Source organism: Patagioenas fasciata, chromosome 3, assembly GCF_037038585.1.
Source record: "Patagioenas fasciata isolate bPatFas1 chromosome 3, bPatFas1.hap1, whole genome shotgun sequence".
Taxonomy (NCBI): Eukaryota; Metazoa; Chordata; class Aves; order Columbiformes; family Columbidae; genus Patagioenas; species Patagioenas fasciata.
In genome coordinates this window covers 121,885,604-121,909,247 of record NC_092522.1, presented here as the reverse complement: position 1 = coordinate 121,909,247, position 23,644 = coordinate 121,885,604, and the positions used below count along the sequence as shown (strand labels likewise).

Genomic DNA, 23,644 nt, shown 5'->3' with positions numbered 1-23,644 from the left:
TCTGTGGCCGCCTTATCGTTGGGAGCGGAGGATGAGGCCGTTTGGAGGATACGATTTATCTGGTGTGGTTTAGATGCATACTTTATGGTGAGCTAAATTGTAGATTCTCTGCAGCTGAGCGTGCTGCACGATTGGGCTGAGTTTTAGGTTACAGTTTCGTAGCATGTGCAGAAAACAGTTTGAGACTTTTCTACATCCGAACGTCATTTCATCTCTAAGTTCTCGGGCTGGAAAAGCTGATCCGTGTGGCCTTTAGAATCATTTTGGTTGGAAGAGACACTCAGGATCATCGAGTCCAACCTTAACCTAAATCCAGCACTAAACCACATCCCTAAGAACCTCATCTAAACACCTTTTAAACCCCTCCAGGGATGGTGACTCCACCACTGCCCTGGGCAGCTTGTTCCAACGCCCAACAGCCCTTTCCATGAATAATTTTTTCCTAATATCCAATTAGGATTAGCTCCGTGGACAGTCCAAAGTCTCATAACTCTATTGCTATGCAAACTGCTCGGTTTTTTTCCCTTTTCATTGGACCTGTCTGGTAAGGCCTAAGATGGGTTTAGATTGTATCGCAGTCCTAAACCCGTTCTCCCAAGCTTTTGTTACCAAATGCAAAACTGCTGTCACATTTGGAGCTCAACTCACCACTCCCAGAATCACACTTTTAGGGCATTTTTTCCCCCCTCACTTCAATCCTTAGCTATTCCAGCCATGAGGTAATTTATTTAAAGCAGATTTATTAATTTTTTAGCAGCCATGCATGACTTGCTTACATTCCGACTCGTAAAAGTGAGTTTATCGTAGTGCACGGCAGGGTTCTTAGATCATCCTGCAATGGAAATAACAATGAAAATTACAATTGAAACTGGCAGTTTTTGCTGCTTGAAGATGAAAAGCACCTTTAGGCTCTGTAAAAGAAATCTAGAGTGGTCATGACACCAGGCTTTAGAGAGCTTCAGCTCTAGCAAACCTTGTGCTGTATTAACAAGTTGAGAAATCAGCAAGAGAACCTGGCTTTGGTTCTCCAAATTTCTTTCTCATGTAGGTTTTGTTTCAATATCCAGTTGCGAGGTTGAGTTTGGCAGCAGCTAAAAGGGCGGGGAGAGGTCTGGAAGGAACAAAAGTCAAAGTGAGGGTGGAATTAGTTGGTTCTAGTAGGGACAGAAAGGGGGACAGCGAGTGAAGCAAGGGTGACGACCAGAGCATCCTTTTTGAAGTATGATGTCTTAAACTCAGCTCATAAGAATGGTATTGCTGGTCTTGTTCTTCATCTTCTGGGGGAAGATCAGGAGGGTAGAGCTCTAAGGAAGTCACGGTAGTTTATCTTGTCTTCTCCACAAGAACATAGGTCAATCAGCTGAGGAAATAAGGGAAAGAAATAAACAAAATAAAGAGCTGGAAGTTGCAAATTTCTTTTTTATAGGGGAAAGCGCATAGATCTTATTCCCCTGTGTGGAAGCGCCTACCACCTTAGTAGTTCTGAATCACAGGTAACGAGTGCTTACAGATGGCACCTATGCAAGAAGAGTTTGAGTTGAATCCTGGTTGCTTCCAGGTATCACCACAATGGCAACAAATCCACAAAAACAATGAAGTGAAGCCACGGAGTTCCTTGTAAAGATTCTTCTTCCCCTTGTCACCAGGAGACAAATTTAACTAAGGTTGCTCTGGTGTGACTGATATCTGCACTGCTCTCCAACCCAGACAGTGCTTAACTCTGCCATATGTTTAATGTATAGCACAGCTGCATTCCTGAGGGCTCTGAGCATGCTATTAGTAAGATTTGAAGAGAGAAGAGGGACGCTTTGTAGTGCTTAGGTCCTAAATGGAGGTTGAAACGTGGGGTTCAGCCTCAGTTGTCAGAGGTTCCCCACGTGCTGTTGGGCACATCGGTTATCTCCCATTCTGGGGACACGGACGTGTCACCATGTTGTGACTCCCCAGGGAAGAGGGGTCTGTGCTGAACTCCATTAAGAGACTTAAATCCCCCGCCTGTGTATGTTTCTAAGCAGGGCTGTGATGCTCACGGTTGGCTGGTTTGGAATTTTTTAAATTTTTTTAATCAAGGGAGCTACTCCCTCTGATTTCCATGTTTCTTTAAACGCCAAGTATGCCTTTATTGGCCACTAATCTACTGCATATCACATCATGCTAAGCAAGCATCCTTGCCAGCCGTATTCCTGAAGGAGCCTCCAGCCCCGCTGCACCAATTTCCCTCTTCACTTCCCTCACATTTTCTGGTCTGCAGGCTGTGGTCTCCATAGTGCGCCCAGCAAGCCTGTGTTTTAGTTGTGTTAACTAAGCGCTTATGATTCTAATTTCCTTTTTTTGTTTTGTTTTGGTACAATACTTAGGGTCAATGAGGGAGAGTCCAGTTGAGGCCTGTCTCTAGTGGAGTGTTCAAGGGTCAGTGCTGGGGCCGGTATTATTCAATATATTAATCAATTATTTGGATGAGGGAATAGAGTGACTGTCAGCAAGTTTGCTGGTGACACCAAGCTGGGAGGAGTGGCTGACACTGGAAGCTGTGCTGCCATCAGAGACCTGGACAGGCTGGAGAGTTGGGCAGGAAAAATTTAATAAAATATAACAAGAGCAAGTGTAGAGTCTTGAATGTGGGCAGGAACAACCCCAGGTTCCAGTGTAAGTTGGGGAATGAGCTATTAGAGAGCAGTGTAGGGGAAAGGGACCTGGGGGTCCTGGGGACAGCAGGGTGAGCATGAGCCAGCACTGGGCCCTTGTGGCCAGGAAGGCCAATGGTACCTGGGGTGGGTTAGAAGGGGGTGGTCAGTAGGTCAGAGAGGTTCTCCTGCCCCTCTGCTCTGCCCTGGGGAGACCACACCTGGAATCTTGTGTCCAGTTGTGGCCCCTCAGTTCCAGAAGGACAGGGAACTGCTGCAGAGAGTCCAGCGCAGCCACCAAGATGCTGAAGGGAGTGGAGCATCTCCCGTGTGAGGAAAGGCTGAGGGAGCTGGGGCTCTGGAGCTGGAGAAGAGGAGACTGAGGGGTGACCTCATTAATGTTTACAGATATGTAAAGGGTGAGTGTCAGGAGGATGGAGCCAGGCTCTTCTCGGTGACAACCAGTGATAGGACAAGGGGTAGTGGGTTGAAGCTGGAACACAAGAGGTTCCACTTAAATTTGAGAAGAAACTTCTTCCCAGTGAGGGTGGCAGAGCCTGGACCAGGCTGCCCAAGGAGGTTGTGGAGTCTCCTTCTCTGTAGACATTATTATCTCTTCCTTTAACATGAAGCAGCCCTTCCCTCTGACCTTGTTAACCAGCAAGGCGTTGGTCGGCACACACGTGCTCTCAAGGGCGGCTAAAAACGTCCCTTTGTCCACAATGCCAGAGCCATCCTGGTCGCACTGAAGAAGCTCCTTGCGAACATTGTCGATGTTCAAGTGCTTATGGAGCTTCAGCTCTTCCCGAACCTGCATAATTAAGTCATCCAGTTCCTGCCTGCTGGTCCCAAGTGTGGGGATGTCGCTGTAGGAGAAAGGAAGAACAGGAATTCATGTAAAAGCCTTACTGTGACATTTGTGTGCGGGCTGCCCAGACTATATTTCTGAACACACTGCAGGCCTCTGGGTGGTTGCTTTTTTACGGCAAGATCATTTTTACGTCAAGCTCATCTCAGTTTGGACTTGGAGATGAAGCTCAGTCTTGACCTTGGAGCACCAGGTAAACTATTTTCCTTTTTCAGGACATTTCCCCCATGCACTTTTTCTTCAAGCGTTCTGGGACAAGAAGCACTGCCTTGTGTGCTCCATACAGCCCCAGGAACCATTTGAAACTCTGATTTCAACCAGAGCCCCTGAACTACCACGATACTGACTCCCAAGTGTCTTGTGAGGTAATAAGGTTGTTACTGGGTCACCTGAAATGGGTCCGGACAGCTAAGAAAGAGGATGTGGTCTAGGTTCTCATAGGCTGATAAGCACAGCCAGAGCAAATGAAGAAATAAAGACTCCAGCAACTCTCCACTGAGCTTGGAACCATCCGGTAGCTCATGCAGGTACTGTCACAGCAGCTGCTCAACTGAACTGCTGTCTTTGGGGAAAAGATGACTCTGAACGGATCGCAGCTGCTGAGCCAGAGCTGTTGTCCTGGTTTTGTTAAAAACAAGTTTCTCTTTTAGTGAATTTGCCTGTCAGCTAAAGCTTTCAGATTAGCTGCGTTTTCCTGGAAAACCAGATACACGTTTTGGTGAACACAGCAATGGAATGCGAGGTCATTGATAAGGATGGATGCACATCTCGCCAGAGGGGCAACGAGAAACAGGTGACCAAAAAATGACAAACAGAGTATAACATCCCATTCACGTGAATATTTAATATAAAAGTGGGAGATCACGAGGATCTCGTCCCTTTTCCTCATGGTGACATTAGGAGAGGACCTTGCGAGTCATCCCTGCAAATTGAGGCCAGTGAGAGACTGAATCCAGCTCCATTGGCTGCAGAGTCCAGCCCAGGATTTCGGGTGCCGGCTCTGCAGTTGCCGGGACTTTCAAGATTGGTTTTGTATATTTTGTATTATTTTCTCTATTTTATCAGTAGCATTAGTAATACATTTTTAATTTTTCCCATTCTCTTTTCTCTGTCCTTCTTTCCTTCCCTATCACCTGTCCTTAGTGGGAAGGGGGGCGAGCGGGTTAACAATACATCTGCCACGGTTTTATTGTCACCTTGCAATCAAAACCTCGACAGCCGTCCCGCAGGGTTTCTGGTCAGCAGCAGCCACCACGTCATGTTGTACAGACGTGATTCCCTCCATATATGTCCAGACAGGGGCTCTTGGAGATGAATGATCAGCAAAGCAGCCGCTGCACAGCAGGCTGGAGCCCGTGGAGGCTGCCGAAAGCTCCCTTAGCTGTCAACCTGAGCCTTATTTAGCTCCACAACACCATCCTTTGAAGCCTACCTGTTGGCAGCCTCCTTCCCCACCTGCTGCGGGCGAATATGATCCCTCAGGGACTGCAGCGTGGCCGCAGGGAAACGCTCTGCATTGCTCTCCATGTAATTAAGCACGTATTCATCAGCGTCGGTGATAACAAACCTGTGGCCAAACACTGGGGAAGAGGCGTTAAAGAAAGCAGCGTTACTTGCCTTTCAACTCACTTCAGCATTCAAGAGAGAAGACGGTTTCTCTCTTGTGGCTGGGCCCAGGTTTAAGCAAGCTCTGCTCTGTGTTTCAGTCCTCAAAGTGAGGAGAGTTTCATCGACTCAAAGGGAGTTTTGCTGCAAGAAAAGCAGCTGCTGAGAGTAAAGGCTCCATGCTTGGACCTGGAGTGACTCCCTCATTAGCACTGGTGTGTTTCTAAATATTTCAGTGTTTGTTAGATTTATTTTCCATGCAGGATAGATTTATGGTTTTTGCTGCTGGTAGTCATCTGGCATAGATTTAATCCTGTGAATCCTGGCATGTCCCAAAATGTAAACTGAACACATACTATGGAGAATGTAGCTCTTTTCCTAATTATGGCAAAGGTCCAAACATTGACACTAACAGAGTTATATCAATGTACAGCATTTGGTTATCATCTGGAAACTCAAATGTGATGAGACCCAGAAGGAAGAAATGTTTCAAGTGAAGGAAGGTATATGCACTGTTCATCAATAAATGACATATCAGAGCAATGCACAGAGAATAATTATCAATCCAGGCTGGATTTTACCTTCAATTGTCGAACCAATGATGAGGTCAGAGGGCTCATAGTACGTGGCATTCTCTGTAGTAGAGCCTGGCTTGGCGACTCTGGTCTTTCTTAAGTATTTGCCTCCGATAATGCCAGAGTTACGGACTGGGGGTTCATAGATACTGATCATGTCATCTGAGAGGAAATATGAGAGGATGAAACGACGCTTTCTGTCCTCAGGGTTTGGTGACTCCTAGAGGAAAAGTAAGCAAAGTTTTAAGCAGGTCTTTATTCCCTGTGTTTAGAAATACCTAGTGTTTAGAAATACCTAGTACCCCACTCAGAAGCACCGAGAGTTGGTAGTTATTTTAATAGCTGACTAAACAAAACACTTGATGTAGGCCAGAAGCTACAGATATGCTGACATAGCACAACAAAGCCCTAGACAGTGTGGAGTATCCGAATTTCAAAGGCGACTTGCTCTGGTCAGGCCAACAGAAGCAGAATCTGGGCTGCAGTCACCAAGCGTATTCAGTGTTTCCACAGACTGAGTAATCAAAGAAAAAGGAATATGTTGTATGGAATTTAGCATTAACATTATATTTTTGATTATACTGAGTGCCTGAGAGAGGTTGGTACTGCTCTTAGTCACAGCAAGACACTCCCTTGACACACCAATGGGTTTATTTGCTTAGTTTAAAATTAAGTGGATCTGGACTTGTTAGCTGTGACCTTTAGGAACTCCAGCACAATCAGGAAAATAAATCAGCACTTATTCACCCTGGGCACTTGAAGAGGGCTGCGACCAGGCAGCGCAGGAAATGCTGTTGCTGGATGGGCCAGAGGCTCCTTGCGTGAACCAACAGTAAAGTTGGCACAAAAGCCAGGCTCCAAATGCTGTGGGTGGAAAACACAGGATCACAGAATCCCAGAATGGCAGGGGTTGAAGGGCCCTGGAAAGCTCATCCAGTGCAATCCCCCCATGGAGCAGGAACACCCAGCTGAGGTTCCACAGGAAGGTGTCCAGGCGGGTTTGAATGTCTGCAGAGAAGGAGACTCCACAACCTCCCTGGGCAGCCTGGGCCAGGCTCTGACACCCTCACCGGGAAGAAGTTTCTTCTCAAATATAAGTGGAACCTCTTGTGTTCCAGTTTGTACCCACTACCCCTTGTCCTATCATTGGTTGTCACTGAGAAGAGCCTGCCTCCATCCTCCTGACACTCCCCCTTTCCATAGTGATCCCCATGAATGAGTCACCCCTCAGTCTCCTCTTCTCCAACTCCAGAGCCCCAGCTCCCTCAGCCTTTCCTCACACGGGAGATGCTCCACTCCCTTCAGCATCTTGGTGGCTGCGCTGGACTCTCTGCAGCAGTTCCCTGTCCTTCTGGAACTGAGGGGCCACAACTGGACACAAGATTCCAGCTGTGGTCTACCCAAGGCAGAGCAGGAGAACCCAGGGCAGGAGAACCTCTCTGACCTACTGACCACCCCCTTCTAACCCACCCCAGGTACCATTGGCCTTCCTGGCCACAAGGGCCCAGTGCTGGCTCATGGTCATCCTGCTGTCCCCAGGACCCCAGGTCCCTTTCCCCCATGCTGTTCTCTGCACCATCCCCATGGGCTCCTGTGCTGGCACTTGGGTGGGTGCCATGGCCAGAACGAGCTCAGGGAAGGAGCCAGGAGCTGGCAGCGGGGGGACAGCAAGCTGCCATTTGTGGCCATAGTTGAAGGCAGGCAGAGGCGCAGTGCCCACTTGCGATGCCATTTCATCTGTCACGTGCTGATGTCAGTGGGAGTTTTTCCATAAATGGCTGTAGTTTTGTAGCCCGGCTGTTTGGTACTTTCTGCCCTTGGTTTGGTTTTGTTTTGTTGTTTTACTACCTTTGCGTGCTACTAGTTGTCACAGCAAGGACACAAACAGCATCCCCTGAGCGGCACCGGTGTTGCCTTGGGGAACCCTCTTTTCCCACCAGCACAGAGGAGGATTTGCTAACAGCCTGAGCAAACTGTTCCTCTCATCCTTCAGACCCTACGGTATAAGCTGGTGCCGCAGTAAAATACTCACCAGGGCCACCTGGTATCGCAGCACCTTCTTGTCATTCTCTAGCATTTTAGCGATATCTTTCCGGGGAGGCTTTGGAATCAGAGAAAAGCAGTTCTGAAGAGAGTCTTCGAGCATGCCAAAACCATTATAGGGAGGAATTACCTGCATCCAGAAGAGATAACGAGCAGAAATAAAGACCAAGGCAATGTTTGCAAGACAGCTTATCAGAAATCAGCTGTTCAGAAACAAATCTTCTGTTGCCAGGCAGCAAAGCCGTTACATCCTTAGAGATGCTACTAGCCTGGCCGTGTGTTGGACCCCTTACGTATATAAATATTTAAGAGAATTAAGAAAATCTGAAAGAAAGCCAGGTAATTTCTCTGAACAAAGAGACTATGGTTATATTAATAACAAAACCTTCATGTGCACAGGAACTTCACCTTCTGTATGGTTACCCTGTTAAGCTATTCCCCATCGTGGTCTAGGCCAGCCAGCACTCCAAACTATTTCTAGGCTCAGTTTTGGAGGTAACAAGGACAGTGACCATCCCCAGTAGGCAGTTTGGACTTATCAACCCTGTTTTGGAGGTTGAGGGAGAGTTTAGTAGCACGAGTGCAGCTAGACTGTGCCAGCTGGCTTCCCAGCCAAAACCAAACCCTGACACTGGTTAATTTTCTAGCACAGACCTAAGCAGGGCTCTTTCTATCACTATTAGCAAGTGCATTGTCCTTTACGGTATTAAAATCAACAGTTTCAGAGGATTTTCATTTGATTATGACCATTCTTGCCCTGTCTTTTTCAAGTGTCTTTTCTTTAAGCTGAGCTTGTTTACTATAGGTTTTTACTAAGCTGAATGTATATTTTACTATAAGAGCTTACAGCAACTGCTTCCTTCTCTCCCTTTCTTTGAGAAATGGTTTGCGTTACCTGCGGGACTTCCTCAGGTGGTTTCTTCTCCATTTCCACCGGCTGGAAGTCTGTGATGCCAAATTTGTCACGGTAGAAGTTTCGTGTGAACTCATCGCAATCATAGATGAAGAAGGTGCGTCCGAGGAGGGTGGTAGACCTGCCGACCGCAAAATCTTTAGCTGTGTACCACTCCAGTACCTCGTGATCGGAGATCTCCATCACACAGCTTGGGAAGTTCTCTAAGGACGAGGGAACCAAAGGAGAAAAAAAATCAGTCAATCAATCAATCGATCAATCAATCAATCAGGTAGATGTTGATGTTTCCTGGTGAAAAGGGATACAAAAGCAAAGCTGTATAAATAGCGTCAGGGAACTGTTGGTACAACTGTCTCGACACAGTTTGCCAAAAGATAAAGAATTTAGTTATCATTTAAAGAACTTTGGCCAAAAAACAATGACACTAGGAGGGTTCTCAGCAAAAATCCTCCAGACTTCGTGTACCTTTGACACAGCCACCACTTTTGTGTCTGAACCACCAAGACAGATGGGCTGGCCAATCTAAACTCACTTGTCTTTTCCACTAAGGTTTTGGGCAAGCGTTGGCGTCTTATCAGTACTGGGAATCGATCTTTGCCATCATTTTGCTTGTAGACTTCCCGAACCTCCACTGTGTCATCTGCCAGGTAGTAATGGATGACACAAGACCGTTTCTCACCAAACATGTTGTTGGTGTCGTCCCAAATGGCGTAGAAGCGAAGGACCTAGGGTGGAGGAGAAAGAGACAGAGAAAACAACCGTGGATTCGAATTAGTGATGCTCCATCCAAATGAAGTGGGTTGAGAAGGGTGCGGTGATTGGGGGCATCTCAGTAACCTTCTCTACCATGTACAGAAGAACTTGTGCTGGGGCACTGGGGTGAATGGGCAGCTGAGGCAGCGGTGGGAAGGGCAGCAGGAGCCTGCAGACATGGACAGGCCTGGCTTAGCTTGAAAGCAGCAAGAGAGATAAAACAGTTTATGCCAAGACAAGAAATTCAGTTCAAGTTCATGAGGAAACATTGGGAGGGGAGGGGGAAGTGATTAAAAAGCAACAGAGAATAATCGCCCAGCAATGAGTAGGGAAGTAGTGTTAAGGGAAGTGATTTTTATAATGAAACTTGGTGTAGCAACACAAGAATCTTGTTTTGACTCTTAAACCATTCATTTCATGGGCAATTCTATACTGTTGTCATGCTGAGGAAGGCAGAGGGCAATGCACTCGGCAGTCCTGAGGATGCTGTGTTCACTGCAGACCCATCTTATTCCTGCCTGGTGGAAATAAGCAGAACTCAGGTCATGTCCCACTCCTGTTTCATTTTCTGTTATAGAAGTTGTCTATAGGGGTTATTAACTTGTTGCCAGATGAAAAGAAGATCCAGAGGAGCGGGGAGGTGTTAGTCAGCTGTGTGCACAGGGAGAATTCGCTCAGAGCAAGGGGCATTTGTGTTCGTCTGAAATCCTCAACTCTGGCACCTGGCACTGATGTTTTATGGGAATAGATGAGTGGATGCAGCACACCCATTCGTATTCAAACTGCATCTGGCCCTGCTCATTTCCCAAGGCAGGTGGCTTATCTCATCCCAACAGAAAGAGAGGGAGAGATGGCGGATCTAGAGGTCAGTCTGCAATCCAAAGAGAAGCTGTTCACAAGACACAAAGCTCAGCTAAAAAGATAAAAGATTTTGTTTGTCACTAAAGACAAGAGGAAAATCCGGAGCCTGTTCAGTGGTCTGAGATTTTTTAGAATGAATAAGGCTGTAGACACTCTCAAAACTTGGATTTCAATAACACATACAGTCTGTAACGTGGGTAATCACTACCAGCTCTCTCACCTGCTTGTCGTAAGTCAGAAACTGCTTGAACTGGTCGAAATCTGAAGGTGTGATGTACTTGCGCATAGGCGTCCGACGCATTTCTATGTAGGGATCGAAAACCATCTCCTCTGGAGGGTTCAGCTCAATTCCTTGGCTCTCCAGGAACACCTAGGGAGGTCAGCTGAGGTATTAATGTTGCCGTGAGTTCTGAAGGTAAGAGGTAACTAGAGATTACAGATGAGCTGAGGTGAGTGCTGTCAGAACACCCACAGACCACCAGGCTGCAGGAGTTTAGTTCTACTGCAACAGCAAATACAATAGGAGATCATAGAACCATTGCATTTGGAAGAGATCATTGAATCCAAACATAAGCTAATCCTAGCACTAAGCCATGTCCCTAAGAACCTCATCTAAATGCCTTTTAAGCCCCTCCAGGGATGGTGACTCCAGCACTGCCCTGGGCAGCCTGTTCCAATGCTCCACAGCCCTTTGGGGAAGAAATTGTTCCCCAGATCCAATCTAATCCCCACCCAGGTCCCTCAGCCGCTCCCATCACATTTGTGCTCCAGCCCCTCACCAGCTCCATTCTCTTCTCTCAACTTGCTCCAGCACCTCAAAACCTTTCCTACAGTGAGATGACGAAGATATTTCTGTTTAAGCTGCTTCTTAGCTTTGCTTGCCCTTTAATTACTTAGGGCAGTCCTATCCTCAACATCCTAGCTCAGATTTCACTTGAGCACAGTTTTCCTTTGCCTTAGGGCTTCAAATGAAGGATAACTGTCATTTGGTCTGTTTTATGGAAATGAAAAAGATTAAATTAGCGCATAACCGCAGATGTAGCCAGTTCTGAATTTGCAAGAGACTTGGGGCTCCCCAGTGTGTCAGACAGTGGAATTCAGTGTTAGCCACCAAGGCCCTTCAGGCCACAAGGAAATGTGGCAGCTCCAGTCTGTCTTTCAGGAGAAGTACTTTTCCCACAAAAACAGGCCAATCTGCTTGTTCATAAAGGGATTTTTTTAATTAACTGGGATGCATCAACAAGCTGTAGGGTATTACTTGTGTACTCACATCAGTCACCCCGAACTACCTCTGAAGTCAATGGCCTTGGGAAGTCAATGGATCTTTTTGGCCATGAAAACATTCAGCCCAAGAAGCACCTATGCAAACATCTCCAACAGGCACAAGAGATCAACCTGAAGACTCACAAGGCAGGTGCACACTTTCAAACTCACTGTTTTCTGGTCTGGAGGGTGCCAGTTAATGATAAATAGACTAGTGGCCTTGAGATGTAGACCCATATAGCTCATGTCATGTTTTCCATCAACCAACCAGCATTTACGTAAGAACCAGCTCTTCATTTGACATGAACTGGCTTGAACAGTCATCCAGCTCCAGCAGAGCTGGCCCCACATGTTCTCAACAGCCACATATACACCTATATATTGCACATACTTGGGAATGTTCCTGGGCACCGAGGCCAACTGAAAAGGAACAACGTGCAGCTAAACTCCCTCACCCTCCAGGACAGGTTGGCTGTACGTAACTCGCATATTAGGAATGGTACCCGGAGCATTCTAACTCCTGGGAACTGCTTGGAAGAATAATAGTTGTCCAGGGCTGAGATTATACTGGGGACAATCTAACAAGATACCATTATTTGTTATTATTTGTTTCTGGATCATTATTATTTCACTTACTGATACAGAAATAGAACAGCAGGCAATGAGTAAGCTTTCTTAGAAAGGTCAGTTCATACCACAATTCTCAACCCACGGATCATGACTGCTCTTCTGGCTTGGCTGTAGATAGGTACAGAGTTAGGGACTGCATTCCCTTTCCCTATTCCTAACTTAAGAGCTTTGAGTCAAAAAAAAGAGTTAGGATCAGTAATTTCCCTCTCATTTATGCACAATGTTTCATCCGGGCCCTAACAGTTAAACTGCTGTATATGCAGACATGAACTTAGAATTTATATCATAAGGAGAAGTCCTGAGGATGAAGGATGGACTCCCTGGGGCAAAAATATCAAGCAATTGATATGCCCTCAGCAAGTATCATACCTTGGCCTCCTCATTGAAGAAAGAGACCTTCACAAAAAGCAAAATGAAATATTGTAAGCAACCTTATTCTGAAAGCTACAGATGCAGAGTGCTGGACCCCAGCAGGTCTGGTCACCTGTAACTCCTGGGATTCCCAGTGTTCATGTTTTTGGCACAAGAATCACACCTGTGTGAATCGGTCGCAGTCGACGATGCGGTACGTCCTGCCATACATGGTGATGTTCATGCCCCGATTCAGATCTTTCCAGTGGTAATGCTCCCCCTGGTCGTTCTTGGGCACACGGTGGCGTCGGAGAAGAGTGCCTTGGCGAAAACCCGCGTTGTCCACGAAAGGCTCGATGACGGTCATGCTGTCATCTTCCAAATAGTAATAGATACCCACTTGGCGGATCCGGTAATGCTCTTGTTGAGAGAGAGGAACGTCTTCCTGGAAATAGGCATCAAACTTCAAAATCTGCCAAAGGGGAAATATTCCAAAGGGAGAGAGAGAAACAATTTGAAGACCACAATTAGTCTACTAAAATAAATAATTTGTTTGTAATGCGCTTTGGCAGGGCAAAGTCACAGGATTGTAATCTATAAAATCATCAAAGCCAGCTGTGGCCTAATCTGTGAGTGATGGCGGAGGCATCATGAGGGCTTTTATCAAGATTTGCCTTTTGCAAATGTGGTACATGAGGCAAGCGTAAAAAGCACAGCTTTTTTCCTACTTCTTGATCACCTGCTATTTCATCTACTGCCGGGTGTTTGGTTACTGCCAGTAAGTTAGTTTACTAACATATGTGACTTATTCTTACTATTGTCAGCCTTGCATACCCTGACTTAGGGAGATTTCAGTAAAAAGTTCAACCACATCTGTATATTTTAAAATCTGCACGGGTCATTGGAAGTCACGTCTATTCCTCACTGGCAGCAAAACCTAATCTGTAATGGACAAACAGGGAGATACATCGGTCAAGTCAGTCACAGTCCCTGTGCTCGGCAGGTATGAGGAATATTCCTCCCAAGATCATTAATCGCCCCTAAAAGGTGGCCAATCAAGCCTTGCATACCCAGCCCGCATCAGGCATAGGTAATTAAGTGATAATAAAGCCAGCAAAAGTGCTTCAAAAGGGACCATGAGTTCCCCTAGCAGCACTGGGGCTCCTGTAACTCTGGCTTGAACTAAGAGAAGTATCTGACAGATCAAACGGCAAAATAGACGTTATTCTGAAGGAACAGGTTAAGTGATTAACACAGCACATCTGTTCCCCGGCCTGTCTCACAGATGGGCTGAATATTGGCTGCAAACTGCTGTTCCAAGCCGGCTGGTAGCGTGCAAACCCTGCACTGTCTCGGCTCTGTCTGCGGCTGCGCTCACCGGCTCGCAATCGGTGTGACCGGAGCATTTAAAATCAAGGGTCAGCTCCGGGCTGCTCCAGCAGACACACAGCCACCTCCCAGCCCCATAAAATCACCAAGCAACACAGGCTGTAACACACTGCGGTGACAAACACCGGCATAAATAGATAAACCACAGCAAAACAGCCCCTGTTGCAGACTGTCTTGTTCAGTTACAATCTCAATAGAGTTTTGGAAACACCGAAGTCCAGGCTCCAGTTTACAGGGTTATAAACAGAAGTTTTTTAGAGTTAATCAAACTTCTTTTCCAACGCCTGCTGGAAACGCTCGAGCGTAACTTGTGGGGAATGTCTTGCATGGTTTATGTGTTATAATCCTCCTCCCGAGCAAAGAAAGCCTCTTTCAGTCTGGGGTTCAGCTGTCTCTGACTAAGGGCTGTGGCATCTGAAAACTGCTGTACGCTGTCCCATGAACCCTGGAGCTGTTTATATCTCCAAACTTGGCTGGCGATATTCCTGGAATAAGCTGCTTTCTACCTTTTTGTCAAAAGCCACGTGTGCTGGAACGAAGCCCGAAGGTGGAGCCGGCTTGGCCGGCCCATAGGTCAGCACGGGTCTCGCATTGGATAAATCATCTAATTCAGCTTGAGAAAGCTGATTGACGTGGAGCCGCTCCCCGCCGGCCCCCACCGTCGGCAGCCGAGAAAAGGCGAATCCATTTCTGTAGCCCAGAGTCTGCGACCGATGGAAAGACGTTTTCTGTGGAAGGAAATCCAGCTGTTAGAACACCACATGCACACTGAAAAGCTGAAAGCACAGGAAAACAGTAAGAGTGGAATATCCAGAATGTACCCCCCTACACTCCCGGTGTTTTATCCTAACCTACTGCAGCAGTTATTTGCAATCAGATTTTACATTTAGATCGAGAAGGCTGAAAAAACAGTAAGGAATAAAGCATCAGAGTGACCTCAAATCACAGCACCGACAGACTCCCTGAGAACTTATATCACTTAATTTCCCCATTGCCACCATTCTCAGTGCCTAGAATGAGGTGGCACCATTTTATCCACCCTACTATTTATCTCACAAACCATGTGTTCCCTACTCTGTGTTATGGCAGCACCGTGACACCTCGTGCTGTTATTGCCTTACGGTGCTCCCATGACTATGTTGTGCATCCTCTGTGTTTTCCATCACTTTTTATTGTGTTAACCCTCTCCTGGGGCTGATATGCACAGGATTTTCTTTGCTGGGTTAAATCAAGGTGCACTGCGCTTGCAGAACTGCAATTATGAAACACACCAAAGCGCATCAGCTGCTCCACCACCTCTCTCCACAGCCCATGCAAGGATCACATTGAATAACCACAACCCTGCAAGACCCTATAGCAGATTAATACTGTATAATACTGGCTATAGGATTTAGCTGTTATTTATTGCATTGTGGGTTTAATCTTGATTTTGAGCTTTTTGAAGCCTTTCACTGATCTTTGCTACCTGCCCCATGCCCTGAGCCGTTCTTCAAGCTAAATAATGATCCAGCTGCCATGGGAAGGTCCCCGCTTTGCTTAAGGACACACAACATGAAAATGTCAGAGCTGTGAGTAGGATCTGAGGTCTGTCAGCCTAGTTCTTCACTACTGAAGATTCGGATCGGACTTGCATGACAACAAGCTTCTCCTCTTGCTGTAGAGTCCGTCACGCCTTGTACCTCACCTGAGAGCATTTAAATAGCACCTGCCTGGCTGGTCCCACTGGGCTTTCAATGCTTAATGCTCCAGAGAAAGCAGGAGAAATTGTGAGTCCCTGGTAATAAAATCCCTGGATTTACTTTGACTTAAATACCGTAGTTAAATACTGTATAAATGTGGTACAACACTGTCCCAGGTTGGGCAGAGAGGTGGTGGATGAACCATCCCTGGAGACATGCCCGGCCAGGCTGGACGGGGCTCTGAGCAACCTGAGCTGGTGAAGATGTCCCTGCTCATGGCAGGGGTTGGATTAGATGAGCTTTGGAGGTCCCTTCAACCCAAACTAGTATATGATTCTATGACTTTAACCAAGTAAAACAGTTGTACACATTTCTGAAGGAACAAGCTTCAGCTCCTTTTCCAAACCCAGACTCGCAATGAGTTCAGCATGTGAACCACTTCTTTACCCTCGCCCCTCACAGTTAAGCCTCTAATCTTATTTATACCCTCAAGGTCCTGCTTGAATTTCACATAATTGCCTGTTTTCTCTTCAAACTGGCACTGCAGATCTTGCAACGCTGGGGACGGAGCAGTTAGGAAAACACGTTTGGGTGAAAACAAGAACACTGAAGACGTGTTAACAGAATGTCTTATAAACATTAGCCCTGCTGCAGAACGGCCCTTTCCTTCTGTTAAATAAATACCAATGGAAAACCGTGGGGAAAATATTCAAGGAAAATCAGGAAGTTTGTCTTTAAACAGAGCAATATCAGGAGTGCACAGGCTTTTATGGGCCCACAATTGCCTAAAGAACAGAGCTCATCAATTCATGGGACTCCCAGGGCCCATAGGATCTCCAAAGCGAGCACGGATGCCATCTCACATTATCAGGTGACTAACGTAAATTTAAAAGGGAAAACCCAGAATCTAAACTGCTAATCTCAGTTGCTGCCAGTCCACATTGGAAGAAATTCCACTGAATTAAGTCCTTCTTTTTGCCAAGTCTATAACGCTTCACCGATCCCGCTCACAGCGTCTCTGTTTCTGCCACATGAATGCCAAGCGACAACAATACTATTTTATTTGAAGACAGAGGTCTTCTTCAGCACTTCTCAGCATCCACTTGGAAAACAAGTATTGCCATACTCATGTTATAGATTGGAAATCGGAGGCAAAGCGACTTGATAGCCCAGCCTGAGGAACACTGCAAAACCCTTTCTGGAGTCCAGATCTCCTCAAAACAGAACCGATAGTTCAATATTTCAGGTTACTCTAAAATAATGATTTGCTTTGCTATGTCCCGTGGGTGTTTCCTACTTACAGACAGTGCTGCTGAAGTCGGTAGAAGCGTTTTCCTGACTAAAGCAAGCAGGATTTTACTGATAAAGGAAATAACGTATTGCCAGGGGCAGAAATTTGCGTTGCAGATTTCCAAGATGTTATAAATGACGTTGAGGAGATAATATTATGAAGTAGAGAATAATTCTGAGATAACCTTTATTACTTCAGGATTAAGAGTATTCGTTATGAGTAAATGACTCCACTTACTGTTGCAGAACTCACTCGTCCCCGACTTAGAAAATAGTTTGACTGTTCATGCTGGAAGGCATCATTAAGATCGGTACAGTGATAATTTATCCTTGGGTAACTCTAACCCACACAAAAGCAGAATAAAGAAAAGAGACTCATATTTAGGAGAATGGAGAGAACTGGGCTCCCATAAAAGCATCTAGAATGAACTGGACTGGGTTTCCCAAAGCACATCACAGTCCTTGTCAAGAGGACATCTATCAAACAGGTGTTAGTGACAATGCCACCACTGGTAGGACACTATGTTCCTAAGGGAGCACTAGATCCCTTCAGCGTTGCTAAGATCCTTTAGGAGTTCCTCCCCATTCCATTTGAGGAGCAATCATGAGTTATAGAAATTCCTATCACAGGTTACATAGGAAATAGAAGTGTCCTCTAGAAATACGATGAGCACTGTGGTGGCAGGAGGTGGAAGATTTCCTCCTTTGGGAGAATCAGCATTTCCATGGGAAGATCAAATAAGCACGAGGTCTCTCTCCCAGGAGGCAAAAAGGTTCTGTAAGTGACACGGGAAGAGCAGAGTGGGCTGATCCCCCTGCAGTGCTGGTCCAGCTCTGGGTCCTCAGCACAGGACACACATGGAGCTGTTGGAGAGGGGCCAGAGGAGCCCCAGAAATGATCCGAGGCTGGAACAGCTCTGCTGGGAGGACAGGCTGAGAGAGCTGGGGTGTTCAGCTGGAGAAGAGAAGCTCCGGGGAGACCTTAGTGTGGCCCTTCTGGACTTAAAAGGGACTGATAAGAAAGATGGGGACAGGCTTTTTAGCAGGGCCTGTTGTGATAGGACAAGGGGTGATGGTTTTAAACTAAAGGAGGGAGATTCAGGCAGACATGAGGAAGAAATTGTTGACAATGAGGGTGGTGAGAGCCTGTCCCAGGTTGGGCAGAGAGGTGGTGGATGAACCATCCCTGGAGACATCCCAGGCCAGGCTGGACGGGGCTCTGAGCAACCTGAGCTGGTGAAGATGTCGCTGCTCATGGCAGGGGTGGCACTGGGGGAGCTTTGAAGGTCCCTTCTGACCCAAACCATTCCATGTTTCTACAATCTGCAATAGATTTACCAAGGGGTAGAGCAGATTGGTAAGAAGTTCTCTCTTCTGTAGAGCACAATCTGAGCGACATATCAAGAAGACATGGAAGTGCTTGTTGTGGAGGAGTCAGTTTTCAATGGGAATATCAAGCACAAGGAGTATTGTCCTAAGGTATTTCTCTTTAGTTTTTTTTTAGTACACCATATCCCATGACAAATGTTCCCACGCAAGTACTTCAGATTCTGCATCCTGCAGTACCAGAGGATACTGGGGCCCTGTTCTCCTGATGACCAGTTAATTTGGATGTATTGGGAGGGAAGAGGTAGAAGGAGGGGCTTCACCTGGAGTACTGAGCCCTATGGAAATGGAAAAGCCTGTTCCTGAGCATATTAAACTCCAGGGAAATGCCAGGCATGCCCTGGTCTATCTGCTCCCTACAGATCTGCAAGCATTGCTTCTGAAGCAGCCAGGAAAGACCAAGGATATTGGTTTCTCAAATGGACATTAGTTAACATTGAACTGAAGTTGAGAAATCAGGTCAAGACTCAAGATATTGGTTTCCCAGGGAGAAGGAAGGGCAGAGCTGCCAGGTGGTCTGAAACTGTCCTGGGAGGAACTCGGGGAGTATCAATTCCCGCCTGTGTTACCGCTTTGTCAAGAGAATATTGGGAAGGTCCTCAGTGCGTGGGCCATTGGGAATGGGGAAAAGAGAGGTTGCTTCCTTATTTAGGTATCAATTCAAGTGCAGAGGTTGAGAATAAGTGCTTCTTCCAAGGAACCTGGGAAGAGCTGGGGGGCTCTCACTTCCTCAAGAGGATCCCGGGGGCTGTGGTGGTATCAGTTCTGTGCAGGGACACCAGTTCTCTGAAGATTATCAGGTTATCAGGTTCTAGAACTTCAGATCCCTGTGGGCTATCAAGGATTCGGTTCTTCAGACAATACTGGGAGAGCATTTCATAGAATCATAGAATCACTTCAGTTGGAAGACCCTCAGGATCATCGAGTCCAACCATAACCTAACCTAATTCTGGCACAAAACCATGTCCCTAAGAACATTGTCTAAATGCCTTTTAAACCCCTCCAGGGATGGTGACTCCAGCACTGCCCTGGGCAGCCTGTTCCAATGCCCCACAGCCCTTTGGGGAAGAAATTGTTCCCCACATCCAACCTCAACCTCCCCTGGCGCAACTTGAGGCCGTTTCCTCTGCTCCTGGCGCTTGTTCCTGGGAGCAGAGCCCGACCCCCCTGGCTCCAAGCTCCTTTCAGGCAGTTCAGAGATCAGAAGGTCTCCCCTCAGCTCCTGTTCTCCAGCTGAACCCCCCAGGTCCCTCAGCCGATCTCATCACACTTGTGCTCAGGTACTTTGCGGAAGTACCTGAGCTTTGGAGGAAAGGGTATCAGGAGGGTATATGTTGTCCAGGAGATTGGTGATTTCAGGGTCTATCTGTCCCAATAAGGGTGGCAATTGGGTCTAGGACATTCCTGTTTCCCTTTGGCTTTGAGGATTGGCTCCTACTGGAGGACTGCTTGAGGTTTGGACAGGTTGGTTCTCTTGGGTGTATCAAGACAGTTGAGGGGATATCAGGTGCGTTTAAGGGTCCTGGTTCAGGGTAGTATTAGAATGAGTAGCAGATTCAGAACACATCTCTTTGTGAAAACTGAGAGGGTGCAGAGAAACAGGAGTTTCCCTGGGAGAATCAGGTGTCAAGTCTGTAAGTGAATATGGGGATATTCCTTCCCTTGGGGTTCCACATGGATTGGCAGGGGAACTGCCGGATGGATTCAGATATACTGGATCACCATAGGGTGAGTTTGCAGATAGTAGTTCTGCAGTTACAGAGAAAGCTTTTGGGATCTCAAATGAGGCTGAGGGAACCCAGGTCTCCACAGCTATCAGGACAATTTCAGGGCATATCAGATGGGTTCAAGATGCAATGGGTTCCCTGTGGATGAGATTAAGAGTACCAGGTGCCCTGGAGAGTGGGCTTAGAGATGCCTGGTCCCCTGGGAACAGCCGTGGAGAACTTAGGGAGCGCCAGGTCTGCGGTGGGTGGAGTCAGGGGATACCAGGTGCATTCAGAGAGTTCAGGTCCTCCAGAAGTGAGCTCAACAGTTATTTGTTGGCTTTAGGAAATACCAAGTCCCCTGCGGGAGAGGTCAGTGGGTATCAGGTTTGCTGGGGAGCATCAAGTGAGTTACTAGGGCACCACGTTCCTTGGGGGTCACTTCACAGGGTACCAAGTGAAGTGTGTTGGGTGAGTTTGAGGGGTACCGGGTTCCCAAGATATGGGTTCACAGGACACCAAGTCCCCTCAGAGATATCAGGTGAATTTGGGAGGTAACCAGGCCTGCTTGAGGGAATCAGTGTGGTCTGAGGAAATACCAGGTTCCCTGGGGGTGGGTTCGGGGGGTCATTTGTTCCATTGGGGGTGTGGGGAGCAAGGGGAGGAGGGAGAGAGGCAAGTCTCTTGGGGAGTTAAGGGAGGGTTTGAGGGAGCACCAGGCTCCATGGAGGTGTATTCAGGGGATACCAGATTCCCGGGGGAGCCGGAGAGAGCACAGGTCCCTGAAGCAGGTGGGGGGTTCTCAGGGGATCGGGTTTCCAGCAGGGGGATGTGCTAAACCAGGCCGGGATTAGGGGTGCGCCGGGGGGCAGGGGGTCCCCGGGAGGGGACTGCGCTCACCATGGGGTCCCGGAAGGCGTAGCCCGGGAGGAAGGGCAGACCCGGCCCCGGCTCCGAGCTCATGGCGGCGGAACCGCTACCGCTCCCTCCCCGGCTTCGCTGACGCCGTCTCCACGGCAACCGCCGGCCGGCCCAGTGCGCAGGCGCGTCGGGATGCGTTGCGCATGCGCAGTGAGCCGGACGAACCCCGCGCCTGCGCGCTGAGCGCCAGGGAGCGGTTGCCGTGGCAACGGGAGGGCGGGAGCGCGGCCCGTGGGGCCTGGCCGGGCGGCGGCAGGAGCGGCCGAGCCGTCCCCGGGACGCTGGGAAGGGGACCCGGTGTTCCATCATCCCCGCAGTGTGGAAACAGTCAGCTGTGGAAAGTGTTCATGATCTTTTCTTACGGATTTGAGCGCGCTTCGGCCTGCTGCAGCACAGCCCGCCGCCATGTTCCTCTGCCCCCTCACGCCCAGCCGGGCCCTGTCAGCGTCCCGCAGTGTGAACTTGATATCCCCTCTGCCAGGGCAGCACCCCCTCGGCACAGCTGGACGAGGGCCGTGCTATTAAAATCTCTTGGCCTCCAAAACGGGCCAGGCCGCCTTTGGGAGTTGTCTCTCTGCGGTGACCAGGGAGAGGAGCAGCTGTGGAGACCCAAATTCAAACCTGGAGCGCTCAATTGTAACAGCAGAAGTGATTGCGCTGGTTTATTATGTATATAGTATGTATATTTGCTGTGAAATAGTGCATTTTGTAACACGTAGCACTGACGGTTCCTCTCTTTTAAACATGATTTTAATGTATTTTTGAAGAATGCAGCAAAAAGGAGCACGGAAAGCATCAAGGAAAAGTTGGTTGTGCAAAAGTCACTCTCACATGCAAGAGATAAAAGAGAACTGAGAGAATCACCAGAGAGCAGAGTGTTTTTAATGTGTCATTGCCTTGCTCGGTTTATCAGCGGTGCACAAGACAGACCAGGCTGCGTTTCAAGGGCAAGCAGCAGGATCTGAGCTTTGTAAGCAGAGAGAAATGCAGCCAGACTGTCTAAGCGTGGTGTGGGAGAGAGAAGAACGCCAGCCGGTGGGAGATAAAGAATGAGCCTGCTGAGCTTAGAAAGGAAAATAATAGATTGAAGGCCAAGCAGGGCTGAAAGAGCTGGATCTGAATGGCATCTAATGTGAGTGCTGACTCAGATGCAGGTGCTGGGAGTGAAGTTTGCTCTCTAATTTCTCCTGCTGTGATATCCAAGCAGGGTTTCCTGAATTTAGCGAGGGACGCAGCTTTGCTCAGAGAAGGAAACTTGCTGCCGTGGGCCATCATCTAGGAGAGGGACGGCAACTTTTTAACAAGGCAGCATGGCAGAGTGCCCCCGTGCATGGCTTGCAATGGGGCAGGAGCGCTGTTATCCTGCATTTTGCGTGAGGGGGGAACTAAGGCCAAGGGATTTATCTGTGGTCACAAAGCAGGATGTTGCACTTGAACAGGAGCAGGGACAGAACTGGGAGACCATGGTCCCAGCACATTCCTCCTGTGTGTTTTAAGGTAGATGGCAAGGAAGAAAGGAAGATTTAGGAAAGCTGTAGCAGGAGCTGGTACTTTCTTAGGAATAGTGACCATAAAGCAGGAGAGAAGAGAAATGAGGACTAAGGAATTGAAGCACTGGTTGGAACATTTGGATTCAGCTGCATTTTTGACATCAACCTTTGTACAGGCAAGTCTGACTTGGCAAGGTTAAGCCGAGCCTCTTTAGCCTCCTACATCCCTACTCTCATGAAAGGGAAAAGGAAGTATTTATCAAGATTTCTTATCTGTTTAAAGCTTATGTATTTTAGAGGAAAGACTGGGCTATTGTGTTTATATACGCTACTGTAATACACGTCAATAAAAAAGCCCAGCCTGTGAATCCTCATGCAAGAAGAGTGGATGCTGTTGCGATACGCCCCGTCTGTGGCCAGAGGGATCCAAGGACCACTGCTAATGGGTCTTTTAAAAAAACTCTCAGAAGCCCGGGCTTGTTGGCAGTTGCTGAGATATCCATATATCTGGTGAAACATTGAGGGGTTCAGAGACCAGACTGTTCTCCCACACCACTCTCTACACTGCTTCATCCTTTATCCAACTGACCAACAGACTTGCAGATGAAGCAATACAAGCTTGGTTGGTTTTTTAATTTCTTCCACCTCATCTATTGGCCCTGAAGGGTCAAATATTTCATTAAGGTGTGTTAAAAAGGATATTGCCAAGGAACGAGTTTAGTGCTCATCACTTCATAGCTAGAGAAACTGTTTTTGATTGAGATCAGGTCTTACCTTCAGCCAGCAAAAAGCCCTAAGAACTGGAGGATAAAGGATGAGCCATCACTGGGAACAGCTGCAGAATTTAAAACACAGCAGGTAGCTTAATACCTTAAATTTCAAGCATGTTCAGTTGTTTTTTTCCAAGGCTGCTAAGGCCTCTCTCTCTGTAGTCCACATGAGCAGCAGGCAATATGGGGAAATGTTCTTCCCCTGACCTAGTCCCTGAGACCATCTTCAACAGCTGCTTAGCAGAACAAAGGAGGAAACAATTCACTTAGAGCTTGTTGCTAATGCTTTGCGTCTCTGCCCTTGTTACCTGTGAGCTGCAAGGAGAAGACCAGATAAAGAGTTACTGGGTAAAAGGACCTCTTGTGAGGCAACTTGGCTGCTGCAATATCTGGTGCTTGAGGTAAAAATGATTCCCTTCTTTCACATTCTCTCCTGTGTGGCTGGTGACACATGAAATGACCAAAATGCCTCGTTCCTCTGACTTGGAAGCTCTTTTACTTTTTGCATTTGGCTTCATGTGCTTTGG

The 23,644-nt window shown here is 47.5% G+C and overlaps 1 protein-coding gene across 1 annotated transcript; it reads right to left on the bottom strand.

The window, feature by feature from the left end:
• Positions 1-723: 723 nt before the first annotated feature.
• Positions 724-20,957, bottom strand: EFHC1 (EF-hand domain containing 1). The gene is given in 12 exon segments (XM_065834985.2): positions 724-1,290; positions 1,292-1,360; positions 3,274-3,490; positions 4,925-5,072; positions 5,679-5,892; positions 7,705-7,845; positions 8,611-8,831; positions 9,161-9,353; positions 10,463-10,612; positions 12,671-12,958; positions 14,382-14,603; positions 20,837-20,957. Coding segments are annotated over 12 exon segments (2,160 nt in total). The 5' UTR covers positions 20,900-20,957; the 3' UTR covers positions 724-1,056.
• Positions 20,958-23,644: the final 2,687 nt, after the last annotated feature.